The 14,202-nt window shown below is 38.3% G+C and overlaps 1 protein-coding gene across 2 annotated transcripts in view; it reads right to left on the bottom strand.

Moving 5' to 3' along the window:
• Positions 1-14,202, bottom strand: part of THSD7B (thrombospondin type 1 domain containing 7B) — a 491,576-nt gene that overhangs the window by 269,553 nt on the left and 207,821 nt on the right. For both annotated transcript variants that reach the window (XM_034786451.1, XM_034786452.1), the window contains exons 5-6: positions 10,774-10,943; positions 2,216-2,371 (exon numbers count right to left, since the gene is read on the bottom strand). In XM_034786451.1, coding sequence (XP_034642342.1) covers positions 2,216-2,371; positions 10,774-10,943 — 326 coding nt within the window. The remainder of the gene's footprint in view (positions 1-2,215; positions 2,372-10,773; positions 10,944-14,202) is intronic.

Raw genomic sequence — 14,202 nt, 5'->3', positions numbered from 1 at the left:
GTATAGCAATGTTCATAAGTAAGGCTACGAGTCTGTCAGAGGTCACAGATTCCAGTCACACTGCCTCCCACCCCGCCAGCAGTGGCGGTCCTGAGCCAGCACTGCCACCCCCGACCAGCAATGGTGGTGGCGCCAGTCCCAGGCCGCCCCTTGCGCTTACACCCCCGCCCCCCGAGCACCAGCAGGTACCCCAGACCCCCCCTCCAGTCCAGCAGCTGTACTCCCGGAGCCCCCCAGAACACTCAAGATTTAGACAGGGGTATATAGTACAAGCCATGGACAGGTCACGGGGCCCTGGATTTTTATTGTCCATGACTCGTCCATGACTTCTACTAAAAATACCCATGGCTAAAATCTTAGCCTTATTCATAAGGCCTTCTAAATATTTGCAAGCTCACTGGCCTTGCAAAAAAAAAGAAAAAAAAAAGACAGAATGTATCTCTCTCTATTTACAGTTTTGTCACTGCAAACATAATGTTGGTTGCAGAATTCCAGTGGTCTTGATTTCCACCACAATCCATCCCCCAATTCCACTGCCATTTGATCCAATACATGCCTTTTCACTGAACTTGGATGTAAAACATATGTCCAAATACATGGACATAAAGTAAAAACTATATATGTCATGATGACAATACAATTTTAAAAAGATAAAGACAACCAAACAAGTAATTCAAAATCTAAACCACAGTTAACCTCCTTCTGGGACTCTGAGATTGAAAAATCTTGTTCTGAGATACAAAAGGCCAGTTTACTGAGAAATAATTACTCTGCTTTTTGAAGATATATAATTCATATTGGACCCCCTCAAAATAACATCCTTTTAAAGTGGGAGATTCAAATTTAATATTGGAAGAAAAAGGTTACAAAAATAATTAAAGAACTGAGTACATAATTTAATGCCATTTGAATGAAAACAAAAGTCATAATGCTATATTCAATAGTGGAGCTAGTATGCAAGTAATTGTCTTTCAGCATGGGTTTGTTTTGGATATGATAGAGTATAAACTAGCTATATCCATGGTTTGAATTGGTGGATTTACCATGGTGTTCAGCCATTCTGCATCAAGCAATGTTCTCATTAGGACTCATTGACTCAGCAGAGTTGGAGGAAGCAAGTCCGTACCTGGATGGAAATCTTCTAGAGAAAACATTTGGTGCTGCAGAAAGTAGGGCTGGTGATTCAGAAAACAGCACACTTCCCTCTGAGTCTCTACTACACCAACATCCCAGACAGAGGACATGGGACAGAGCGTGGTTGGAGGCCACAAAACTCCATGGCCAAGAAACAAAATATGAGGAAAACCATGCCAAAGAACTATGAGCAGAATTTGCTTCAGTGGTTGCTTTCAACACTTTCCAACAAGCAAAAAGAAATTGTTTTAAATGAAATGATTTTACAAACATTTCCATTTTTGCAAAAAGGCCTTTTTTGACCTTTTTACTTGACACATTCAAACCAACTCTAACCATCTTAGAAAACTCACAATTACAAAAATTCCACTTTCTGAAAACATTGGGCAACATTTTCAAATGAGGAGACTTGCCCCTTGGCGTGTGATTGATGAGGGCCATTCTTTAAATACTTAACATAGAGAATACATTTAGAAACTAACGGGGTGATTCTGTGCTGCACACCGCCACAGCACAGAACTCGCAGCCCAGGGGCAAGTGAGGCTGAGATAGCTTTAAACCACTTTTGCATCCTCACAACCCTGGAGGTGGGGGCTGCTCCCAGCATAATTTAGACAGGTTCTCATGTCTGCCTAAATTGCAGCAGACTTCCCAGGCTGCCCTATGAGCCCCCAGCACTGCCCAGAATCTCCACACTGCTACATGCTGCAACTCTGAGCCTGACATTCTCCTCCCGCCTTCCAGCTCCACACCCAGCGTGCCCCCTACACCAGGACTTTTGAGACAGTTCTCAGAAGACTTTTAAAGCCCCTCTATGTCTCTCTAGCCCTTTTACCAAATGTGGAGGGGCTGGAGTAGGGATGAGGATCTCACACATATTTTTCAAGAACAATAGCCTACAACATCAAAGGCCACTTTCTACCCTAGGATCCACCTGTTGGTTCCAACTTATATCAAAGGAATTCAATAGGAAACTACATTTGGATCCAATTGTTTTAAATTCCTATCCTAACATGCTGGCGTTTAGTTTAATTCAGACCTAATTACAGGCTGTAGTATATGAGAGAAACACTTAAATCACCTTTTCGTCCCTGGTGATCCTGGCAGTTCTCATGAACACAGGGTCCCCATGCAGACCAGGAGGAAACCAGACAGTCAGAAGAACATGGAACGTTGCACAGCTGGGAGGCAGAGGGAGCAGGGCCAACACATAGTTTCTTGTCAACAGGCCTAGTGACTAAACAGGAAAAAAAGTTATGGACTGTAGTTTCATTCATATAAACGTCACAGAGCTTCTGAATTTACTACTGGCATTTGTTTCCTGGAGCAAACCCAATCTGCTAGGCTCTAATTAAGCAGCAAAAAAGAACCTACCTGACCCATAGTGTTTTATGTCCTAAAGCAAAATATTTAAGCATTGCTTAAGTCCATCCCTATTCAGCAAAGCAGTTAAATGCAGGCTTATGTTAAGCACATGCTTAAGGGCTTTCCAGTCTAGGACTGGACTGCTGAATCAGAGTACCAGCTGTATTTTCTCTCTAAAAGTAACTATGTACAATTGAAACACCTTACTCAGCAGATCCACGGCCTGTGAATATTCTGGTCAGGTCTACTTGCCATAGAGGAAAAAAATGTGTTTACATTTTACTGCTATTAATACTACAGAAACCAATGGTGATGAGGTGATTAATTACATTCTCCTCTAGCTCATGCACCACATTGGTTTAACTAAATTCCAACTGTTGTTCCAAATCTTGCCATCATTCACACCATTAATTATGTAGATCTCCATGGCTGTGCATGATGGATAGATTGCACAATACCAGCAGACTCTCCATCTTGGAAGACGATATGGCCCAGATGTATTTACATACAATGCATTCAATAAGGGACCATGGGACTGACTGGAAAAGTGTTTTCAAAAACTATATGCTATATGTATTAGCAAACATTTCTTTGTTTCTTCCTGATGATCTACCATTTTATGCTTAAAGGAATCCATGGTCTTAAATTGCTTTTACAGAAGGCTTTGGTGCTTGTCTCAGCAAACATTAATGCACAAGATTCTCTCATGCTAGTACTTCAAGTTCAGATGCAGGAACACTGAGCAGCGACTTAGATTCTAAGTCATGGACTCAGAATTCATACCTCTTGCTCCTCAGGCACTCTACAATATAACTGTACTATTAAATGGCAATAGATGAAATTTAATTCAAAACTAATGAAAGATACTATTAATGTTAAAAAGACTGCTTTCTGAATGATTTCTGAAAAACAATATTGCCTTTGACATATTCATTTAGGGACTACACCAAGCTGGCAGGAATCCAATTCACCTTACTGCTAAAGTAAATAGACCTTTTCTACAGATTGCAAAAGTCAAATGACAGAAAGGGTAAGATAAATATTAGAATTTTAACCATAAGGCTTTTTTTTTTATCAAGAGGCTTCCTGCATTACTTAATATCCCCTCAGCACTAGGTTTAGCAAAATAATTTATCATTTTTTGTAACACACTGGGAAAAATGAAAGCAAATCAGTTTTAGGGCACAGAGTCAACTCTAAGAATTAAGTCACATCCCATTCTAGTATAACTGTTTCATTTCAGCCATGTTGTGCATCTTTTGACATTATTTTGAAATAAAAATGGTAGCAATCATCCATACGTTTAGAGTATGAATATATAATTTCTAAAAATACCTTGATGAATTAGAAATATGCACATGGATATGGTCAAATGTCAAAAAGTCCTCCAAATTCCTGCCAGTAGTTACTGCATATTGCAGAAATGAAAACTTTTAATGAAATATTTCAGAAATAAGAACAAAAAGGAATAGGCTACATTAATAAACACACATAACGGTATTAAATGAACTAAGTCATTTCGACTAGACATGGTGGCTGTAAAAGCACTACTTCTTTTGCCACACAAAGGCCAGGTGAACTCTAATAGAGAACTGACCATCTGTAAAAGAGTTCCATCATTTGTCTAGCCATCTGATTGGCAGACAACCCAAACTCAAAGGTGGCTCCCACTAGTTCAAGGATGCAGTTCATTCATTGACCCTGTTCTGAGTTCCAGCAGAGCTTTATTTGCTTTTATTTGTCTGACTATATACATAGTATTTCTTTAAAACTGTAGCAGGATAACTGGTAGGAAGGAGATGGGTAAAGGTTCTGCAGGAAAGCAGAGAAAAAGAGGCTGAATACCTTTATGGATAATGCTGTTTTCCTTATTTGAATAAAGTTCTTTGTTCAGTGTTACAATAAAGTGTCTCTTTCTGTGATTCTTTTCATTGATTGAGTTTTGTCATTTGGCAAACATGCAACTTCCTACAAGGCAGAAATAGTTCATCCTAGATCAAAGATGCTCTATTGCAAAGGGTCAGTGGGAGAGAATTCAGTGTATTGCTGTGATAAATGGACAGACCTCTGTGTATTGGAAGGGTCAGGGTTTATTGCACCTTCTAACTTGTTTGATAATTGCACTTGTACTGTAAATAAGGCATTTACTTTGTTTGGGAAAAAATGTCATATTTTCAGCTTGCTAACACTTGTGTTTCCTCTCAGAATTTCTGGGTCAATGCCCCTGAATCAAAGAGCAGCCCATTTACTATAGATCATGTTTGTTCATATTTTTAAAAATCCGATGTTCTTCTGGATCTGTAGAATAAGCCTGAAAACTCAATTGAATGCAAATCTTGTAACTCTTTGAAACACTGCCCAGTTCTACAGCAGTGACTTATATAAATTAATTCTGGGCTAATAAATATAGTCACACTGATGCAGGAAGTTTCGACTATTTACATTCACACAAGGCAATACTGAGATAAAGAACAATGTTAACCGATCAGAGAGTGAATGCACATCCTGACTACAGAAAGTCTTCCCAAAACTATTTTTCACTCCTCCCAGAAGGTAAATGATACTTTCTCCTGGACTTTTAACTTCATCTCTCTTAAGATTGTTAGTTTAAAATGAACACCTAAACATTTCAGAAATTCATGGCCAGAACGGAGAAGTTTCTAGGTATCTGTGACAAGCCTATTTCGAACACACATAACAATGTGACAACGTCAAGATTTATTGTCCCTTAAGGAGTATCTCAACTTTGCCTTCACCTTAGTCAGTATTCACCTCTCAGGACAATACATCTTGATATCCACCACAACAGAAGTCAATATATATTTAATGTTTGGCAGATCCATACAGAGTTAGTTATTTACCAGAGGCCAAGATAGGGATAATATCCATTTTTAAAAGTTGTTATTGGTGACGCCAGGAAATATAGGCCAGTGACTCAGTACTAGAGGAAATTAGTTGAGAAAATCATTGAAGACTGAACAGGAGTACTTGTGGCACCTTAGAGACTAACAAATTTATTAGAGCATAAGCTTTCGTCCACGAAAGCTTATGCTCTAATAAATTTGTTAGTCTCTAAGGTGCCACAAGTACTCCTGTTCTTCTTTTTGCGGATACAGACTAACACGGCTGTTACTCTGAAACCTGTCATTGAAGACTGAATTACAATATAAAACACCTACATGGTATACAATAGAAACAAATAATCACAACTCTGTAAAGGCAAGTCATACGTCTCCAGCCCGAAAGACACGGTTTTGATAGTGATGACAAAATAGTGGACAAAGGAGAACTGGATCATTTTTTTTAGCTTAGAAATGGCTCTGATACTAGCTCCTCACATGAGACTGTTAAGGAAACTTGCTTCATCCTGTGTCTGATAGAAAGGGATTTTTTTATGCATTTAAAAAAAAATTGGAAGCCACAAGGTGAGAAGTAAAGTCCCATTATCAACTGAAAACTACTTCATAGTATAAATAAAAGGCTAATCTCAGCATGGAAAGAAGTTAATAATAGGTTGCCAGAAGAAACAGTGATTCAATATATTTAGGAACAATCAGGAAGTCCGGCTACATGAATTGACATTATAAACTTTTCGGAGGAGAAAAGAGGTCTTCCTGTGTTTGTTCACCTCGTAGTACAACGTGGTCCCAATCCTGCTTGGTGTATCTCAGTGCTACCACAATAGAAATATATCAGGCAAACATTTACAATGGGGCATAGTGCTTATTATTGTAAGTATTATGACTGACCTGCAGAAGGTAGGAGGGATGCAGCTGAGAATCTATTGGAAGAGTCTTAAGGGAGTAGGGATACTGGGGACCAATGAAGGTGACCATGGGAAGAGAGGGTGTGCAGGTAGCTTGTTGATGATTGGTTAGAAAAAAGCAAGGGTCATAGGATACTAGAAAGCTTTGAGAAAAGGCCACAATGTACTTGGAAGTCACATTGCCAGAGAAGTCATGAAGAAGAAAGGGAAGGGAATCCAGAAGTTTTGGATACACTTCAGGAAAGGCTCTGAACCAAACCTTGGAACAGTGTGAGATTAGCCCTCCACTAATGGTTTAAAATTAGGATATTTTTATTCTAAGTAAAACTTCATTTTTTGTGACTGTCCTTTTCTTTGTGGATGTTCCAGTGTGGTAAACAAAGAAAAATTAAGTCATTTTGTTTTTATAATAAGAAAATATATAATGCCCTTATCACCGGGCTGTGAATGACTTGCATATTCCAGTGGCATAAATGGCCCTAAAATATAAATATGCGCACTTGATTTTTTTAGACTTCAAAGATAAGAAACTGAACTAAAATCTACAGTCTCATGCAAATTGACTGGGTGAAGCAGACTAACTACTTACCATATAATAAACAGCCCTATAAATAAATGCACCAGTAATAATGGAGTAAATATTACATGTCATATCAAATACCTTCATGAGAAACTAGTCACATTTTTTAAAAAAGTTAAATATTTTACTTTCAAAATGTTTTCTATATAATCTGCTCCTTTCACTTCAGCTAGCTCCCAGACATCTGAGAACTAAAAATGTTATACCTCTATGATAAATAGGTTGCTTTCCCTCATGAATTTAAACCCTTAAGATCCTGAATTACAAATTTAAAGCATGCCAGCTTTACACCCCAAAGATTTGCGTAAAATCGTTTTCAGTCTTGCTTCTAAAGGGTTTCTATTGAAGAAGCCAGCTGTTACATATTTATTATTCTATTATGTGACTTTAATCTTATAAATTCTGCTCACAGAATGTTAGATCAATAGCTCAACATCCCAACAATGCAGATTTGACACAGGCATGCTTGAATATATTTCACACTGTGGAGGTACATTCTTCGTCATCTTCTCAATCAGGTCCTTTTGATAAGAAAGGGACGGTTTCTTACCTGAGAAAAAGGTTACTCTGAATTGGATCCACTAATCCAGCTTCAGCACCACCACTCAGTTAGCAAACAAAGATCCTTTCATGACACTGCTGACCATCAGTTATCTTTCGCCCCGGGTACCAGTCACATTTTCCTATAGCCAATACATTCTAGCCTATTCTTTCCAAATACTTTCACAGACAAGACAGGAAGGTCAGGACTCAAAGATCCGAGTCTCCAAAATCTAATTTCTTTGTCATAAATTGATTTTTTTTTCTTCCTGCAGCTTTACAAATATAGGCATGAATTTGAAGTGCAGTACACATTGAATATAGGACAGGGTTAGTGCTAATTCAAATACAGTACAAGTCCTATATATGTTCCAGCTGGCTAACGAGTCCAAAGTAGCTGCTAATACCCTTCCTCATTTACACAAATATGTATTTATCCTATTGCATGACACCCCCTTGGGCAACATTTACTGTTTTTAAAGAGAGCAAGAGCTGCCTAAATAGGGATATGATCTCCCAAAAGGTTTTGATGCTGCTCTGGAAAAATGTAAAGGCCCATATGACGTATAGGATATAGTCTGTTTTGAACAAAGAAAAGCTTGAATAAGTTCAAAAACTGGAGATAAAGGTCAAATTCTGTTCTAAACTATGTGGGTGTAAGTCCAGAGAAACTCCACTGTAATTAGTCTGGATTTACACTGATGTAACTTAAAACAGAATTTGCCACCAAAATTCTTATACTATATACCATAAGGGAAAATAAATGACTTACGATATTTAAGAATTTAGTTTCTTTCATATGTGTATGGAGGACAGATGTTTAAGAAAATATACTATAGATGCCAAAGTCTATGGAACTAAAACTTAGCAGTGTGTTGGCAAGATAGTTCAGTAGTGTTCTTTGTCTAAATAGGGGCAGAGGCAGGTAGGGAGAGAAAGACAGAAAGAGTATGGTCAGAAATAGAGCTAGTCAAACAATTTTTACAAAACTTTCTCAATTGAAACTGAAATGTTTTCCAGAAACATATTGGTTTTGAATAATTTTTTGTCAGGGAAGTTTCTCCGGTCCAAGATGGTATTTCTGACAGAGAACAAACAAGAGAGATACTCCTGGAAGAGACTCAGTGATTAGGGCACTCACCTGAGATGTGGGAGACCCAAGCAGGCACTTGAACCTGGCTCTTCCATATCCCCAGTGTCTGCCCTAAGCACCAGGCTATCTAGGCTATTGTTGTATCTTGTGCTCTCAATTTTTCCATTAACATTTCTAAAAGTCTCGATTTTGTTCTGCTTTGGAATGAAAACAAATTTCAAAACCTGAAAATTTTTTGCAAAATGGAATTGTTTTTTTCCAGCCAACCCTTGAAATGAAGTTGCATTCTGGTGAGAAGTTGAATCAAGATGTTGTATTTAAATAAATGGATTCACCTGTACATTTTTACTTAAAAAAAAAAAAGTCCTATGATAGACACACACAAAAAACCACAATACATTTGACATAGTGTTTAATTAAGTCTTCCTTCAAAAACACTACGGTTGGTTACAGTGCCCGAGATGATAATCTTCTCAGATTGATCTGAAAAGATTCAACCAACATTGGCTTCTTTCCACCGTGGAAGACACATATGTAGCCACAATCCATCTCAGAGAGCAGTTCATCACATCTGGAAGTTATTCAGAAAACATTGCTTCTAGTAACAATGCTGAGCACTTTTGGATAAAGGCCTTAGCATATCACAATTGTAAACTTTTTGGGGGCAGGGACCACCTTTTATTTCTGTGTTTATATAGCATCTGGCACAATGGGGTCCAGGTCTGTGAGCGGGCTGCTAGGTGCTACCACAATACAAATCAAAGTTCAAGCACAGTCATAGTTTTGAGGCTTACTGCATGTGGACGTGCCCATTACTGAGATTTGGTCAATGCAAGAAACTGTTGTGAGGGTAAGAAAGACAGCCAAAATTTTATGCTACTGTAGTCACTAAAACAGTTTCCTCACTTGATGAGACACATGCACTGCAAGATAATGAAGAATAAAGGAATGTGTGTGTTGGTAGAGCAAGGTTCCAGCTTCTTGGAACAGGAGAAGCAGTTGTATAGGGACTGAATGGAGTCTTGTTTTTCTGTAGTCTGAGAGGTTATTTTGCAGGCAGATAGGACATGCAATCTGCCATTAATAAAGATTTCCTTTGGCTTTGTAAGTAAATAAGTCTAAATTTAAATGTTGTGTTCTTACTATCTTACCATCTCTGCTCAAAGCCATATTCTACAGGAGCAGTACATACTGCAGATAAAAAAGACAAGGATAAAGTATTCATAATACATCTGCATCCGCTCATTACTCTTCCAAAAGCAAAATAACTCATTCTAACTCCAACACTTGTCTGTCTGCTCAGAAGTTGCAACATTATTATTTTGGCTTTTCCCATCAAATCATAAGAAAGGTTGTGTATTGGTCTTGAGCAGAGAATTAAGCCACACCAGGAATAGGCTGACGTACTGTAGAACCTCAGAGTTACAAACACCAGAGTTACAAACTGAGCTGTCAATCACATGCGTCGTTTGGAACCGGAAGTACACAATCAGGCAGCAGCAGAGATCAAAAAAAGCAAATAAAATACAGTCCTGTGTTAAACAAACTACGAAAAAAATAAAGGGAAGTTTAAAAAAAGATTTGACAAAATAAGGAAACTGTTTCTGTGTTTGTTTCATTTAAATTAAAATGGTTAAAAGCAGCATTTTTCTTCTGCATAATAAAGTTTCAAAGCTGTATTAAGACAACGTTCAGTTGTAAATTTTTGAAAGAACAACCATAATGTTTCGTTCAGAGTTATGAACATTTCAGAGTTACGAACAACCTCCATTCCCAAGGTGTTTGTAACTCTGAGGTTTGACTGTATTGATAAATAACTGAACCAATATCAAAAAATGGCCAAGTGGATTCAACAAATGGGGACAAGGGGGTGAGGCAGGTCTGCCCCTCCCCCCCGGACCCGTGAGACAGGAGGAAGACGTTTTTCTGAACTCATTCCAAGAGAGACTGGGGAGTGGGAGACAGTGTGTCCCCATCACCACACATGATGGGCAGTGGTTTCACACCCAGAATCCTTCAGATCACGGGGGGACCCATAGGAGGCAAGGAATCTCCGCACAGCCATGCTCTACTGGCTCTGGGGCTCACTGACTCCCTCCTTCAGCTTCCAGGCAGCATGATTCCAATGGAGTCTATTAGCAGGCCACTGAGACATTTTATCCTTACCCACAAACATATTTCTCCAGCTCAGTGGCAGCAAAAAAGCATGCAGCTTCATGCTATTGAATAGTTCTTTACCTTTCCAATTTTTAGATCCCTGTAATAGGCATTTTAGGATAACCTCTAACAACGTACCTTCCTTTAATTGGTGTGTCCCAGATTCTATCACACTTTGGACACAGTACACTTCCCGGACTTGTATCCCACCTCCACAAAGGGCTGTGTGCTTATGTCGGCGAGGGTCCTGTCCATCAAGGAGGAGAGTAACTTGGCACGTTTTCCATTCAGAAGTCCTCCATGAAAACCTTTGGAAGAAAAATAGTGTGTGTAAAACAAGGTTTTATATAAGACCATGGGGCAATGGGTGTTTCTTTATATTAGAAATTTGTTATTCTTTAGTATGCAAACACTTTAATCTTTGTCTTACATCTTTCTACTTCAAGACAGACCTACCAGTACCAGGCAATACGTTAATCCAGTACTTATGTAGAATTTTTCACACTTGTGTATCAACAGGGATTAAGTGATTTGCTCCATACAGGGAGTAAGTCTGAAAGCTGGCTGTTAATCCTGCCCTCAGGTCACAAGGCCATAACTCTCTGTCAAAAACTAAAGACCTAATTGTGAGAGGTACTGAACCCTTGCACAGTCAACAGAGTACCAAGCGTTCAAGAATATCTTGGGATTTGGCCTGTGCGTGATAGCTTCATAAAGTTCTAGGGTGTATTGGGTACTACCAATTGCTTCTAGAAGAGGACTGCAATACTTGAATTAATTTCTTTTTCTTGAAGTTGTGAGACACATCAGATTTAGATAAAACGTATTTTCTCAGCACAGTTAATTTGTGTATAATAAAGAACATAAACACTTTGGAATTTTCTGTTCAGGAAAGGTTTAAATTCTGACACACAAATATGTAAGTGCCACATAGACAAACACCCAAATTTGAATTGGATACATCAGAGGGTTTGTGTATTAGAATACACGGTGCAATTGGAGGTTTAAAATGGCTGATCTGCCAAAAAAGAATTTATTAAAACCATGGAAAGGAACAGAAACAAAAATCATGTTTTTCCCATCTCATCTACAAGTGTGGGGGATCTTTCAGAGGCACTGACAATCTCTGATCCAATGAACAGGACACCAGACTGAGAAACAATTGACCATCTGCAAAATGGAGAAGATACTTCCTCTCCTATGTGAAAAACTTTAACATCTACAGATAAAAAAGCACCATATAAATACCAAGTATTATAATGTTTCTGTTGACGCATATATTGTGTTATCTACCATTCTCCTTAGAGTCTTCTGCAATCTTTTCTATTGCCTCCCTTTCTCCATATTCCCTCAGTCTCCATATGGTCCTAATTTCTTAAAATATGTACAAAATAAGTTTCATTCTTTCCTTTGCCCCCAAAACAAAACACACTCTCCTGTTATCTCAATTTCACTGGTTGTTAAATTTGCATGATGTGTTTGTCTTGTCACATAAATCATAAGTGCATGCACCTTTGGATGTCCTTTGTGAAGAAACATTTCCAGCTTGAAATTCTATGTGTTGTCTTTAGAAAATATGTGTAGGTAGGGCATAGATATTACAAGGAAACTTAAACTGCAAATTATTTGCAAAAAAAAACAAACAAACAAAAGTGAGCACACTTCAACAACATTTTCCAAACATTAGATCTTGTGAATATCAGTCATTTCTAGCCTCAAAGCACTTATGAATTTTGTAATGTCTTCATGGAAGATGTTGTGAATATTGCCAATTATTTCTAATTTACAGGTACTTTTCAGATTAGCTGTCTTACTCTCTCTTAAATAATATGCAGTATATCTTGTGCACATTTGGATACATTCACAGGGTTTATTACCAGCAAAGAGGAATACAGTCTGTACATGATATGCATGAAATAATTGTACTCCCACAATACATAAATAATGGAGAATTCTTTTGTACAGAAGTTCCTTTTGTAGGTTATCACAGCTTTTCTAATATTCAGTATTAATACAGGTCTCCAGTTTTCATATGAAGACAGAGAATCACACTTAACTGAACAAGGTACTCTACCACATTTCTTCCCACATCAGATTAAAATATCATATCTTTTAGAGTATACAGGACCCAATTTTCAAAACTGGATGCCTAAAGATAAGTCCTTATTTCATCATCTAAATACTTGTTTTAGGCACTTACGCACTGATTTAAATCAGCGTAATTTTAGGCTCTGGACCTTCTGAAAATCAGGCCATTAGCATTCAAAATTATACAACATAACTAAATGTATCTCCGCTCAAACATAATTAAACCTCATCGGTCTACAAGGTTGAAAAATCCCCTTAGAATTGCAGTACACAGAACAAGTGGATATTCTGCTGCTGAGCAACCATGTGCTGTAGTCATTGCCTGTTTATCAACAGAAAAACTTTAAAGTAGAGGGTAAAACCATATCAATTCAATGGTGTTGCTTTTATCAGTCAGACAGGCCCTATGATACAATAAGAGTTTATGAAAAGCAAAATTCTACTCATGTATTAGTTGATTTAAATATACACACTGGCTGTCGGTTAAAAAAAAAAATCAACTATACCAAAGAGATATCGGATATACTACAGTTATCATCTACTGTATCTACCAAACCTACCATACAGGAGAATTTCCCTGCACTTAGTGTAAGGAGGGTCTGAATGAGCTCTCCCCTAACATCTAGCGATGAACCGGGGGGGGGGGGGATTTCAGGTGAAGACCATGTTTGCATAGACACACCTACTCTGTCCAGGTGTGCAGCAGATAGAGCTGCTGTGCCAAAATGATCACAACACAACAACCAGGGGTCACCCAATGAAATTAATAGGCAGCAGATTTAGAACAAACAAAAGGAAATACTTCTTCACACACACAGTCATTTGCACAATCAACCTGTGGAACTCACTGCCGGGGGTGTTATGAAGGCCAAAATTATAATTGGGTTAAAAAAAGAATTAGATAAGTTCCTAGAGGATAGGTCAATCAATAGATATTAGACAAGATGGGTGGGGATGCAACCCCAAACTCTGCATGTCCCTAGCCTCCAATTGCCAGAAAACGGGAGTGGATGACAGAGGTGGATCACTCAATGATTTCCTGTTCTGTCCATTCCCTCTGAAGTACCTAGCATTGGCCACTGTTGGAAGACAGTATACTGGGCTAGATGTACGGTTGGTCTGACCCAGTGAGGCTGTTCTTATGTGGATCTCAACACACTTCCATAGAAATGAAATACAAATACTTTAAATATGACATTGAATATTTTTTGCAGCTCTATTAACACTTAGCATCTTGAATTAGGTCAATGTTTTTATTCAGAGAGCCAGGATGAGCTCTCTGACTATTTATCTCTACATAGTACCTTCTATCTATCTAAGTACTACACAAATGGATGTCTTTGGTTTTTAAATTTACACAAGTTCTCCTCTGTGTGATCTTCCATTGCAGCAGATGGGTGTGTGTGTGTGTGTGTGTGTGTGTGTGTGTGTGTGTGTGTGTGTGAAGGATTTCGTGTTTTGAAAGAGTTCAACCCAAGA

This window comes from Trachemys scripta, chromosome 11 (assembly GCF_013100865.1).
Source record: "Trachemys scripta elegans isolate TJP31775 chromosome 11, CAS_Tse_1.0, whole genome shotgun sequence".
Lineage (NCBI taxonomy): Eukaryota > Metazoa > Chordata > Testudines > Emydidae > Trachemys > Trachemys scripta.
Note: the sequence above shows the minus strand (reverse complement) of the source record. Positions and strands in the feature narration are given on the sequence as shown.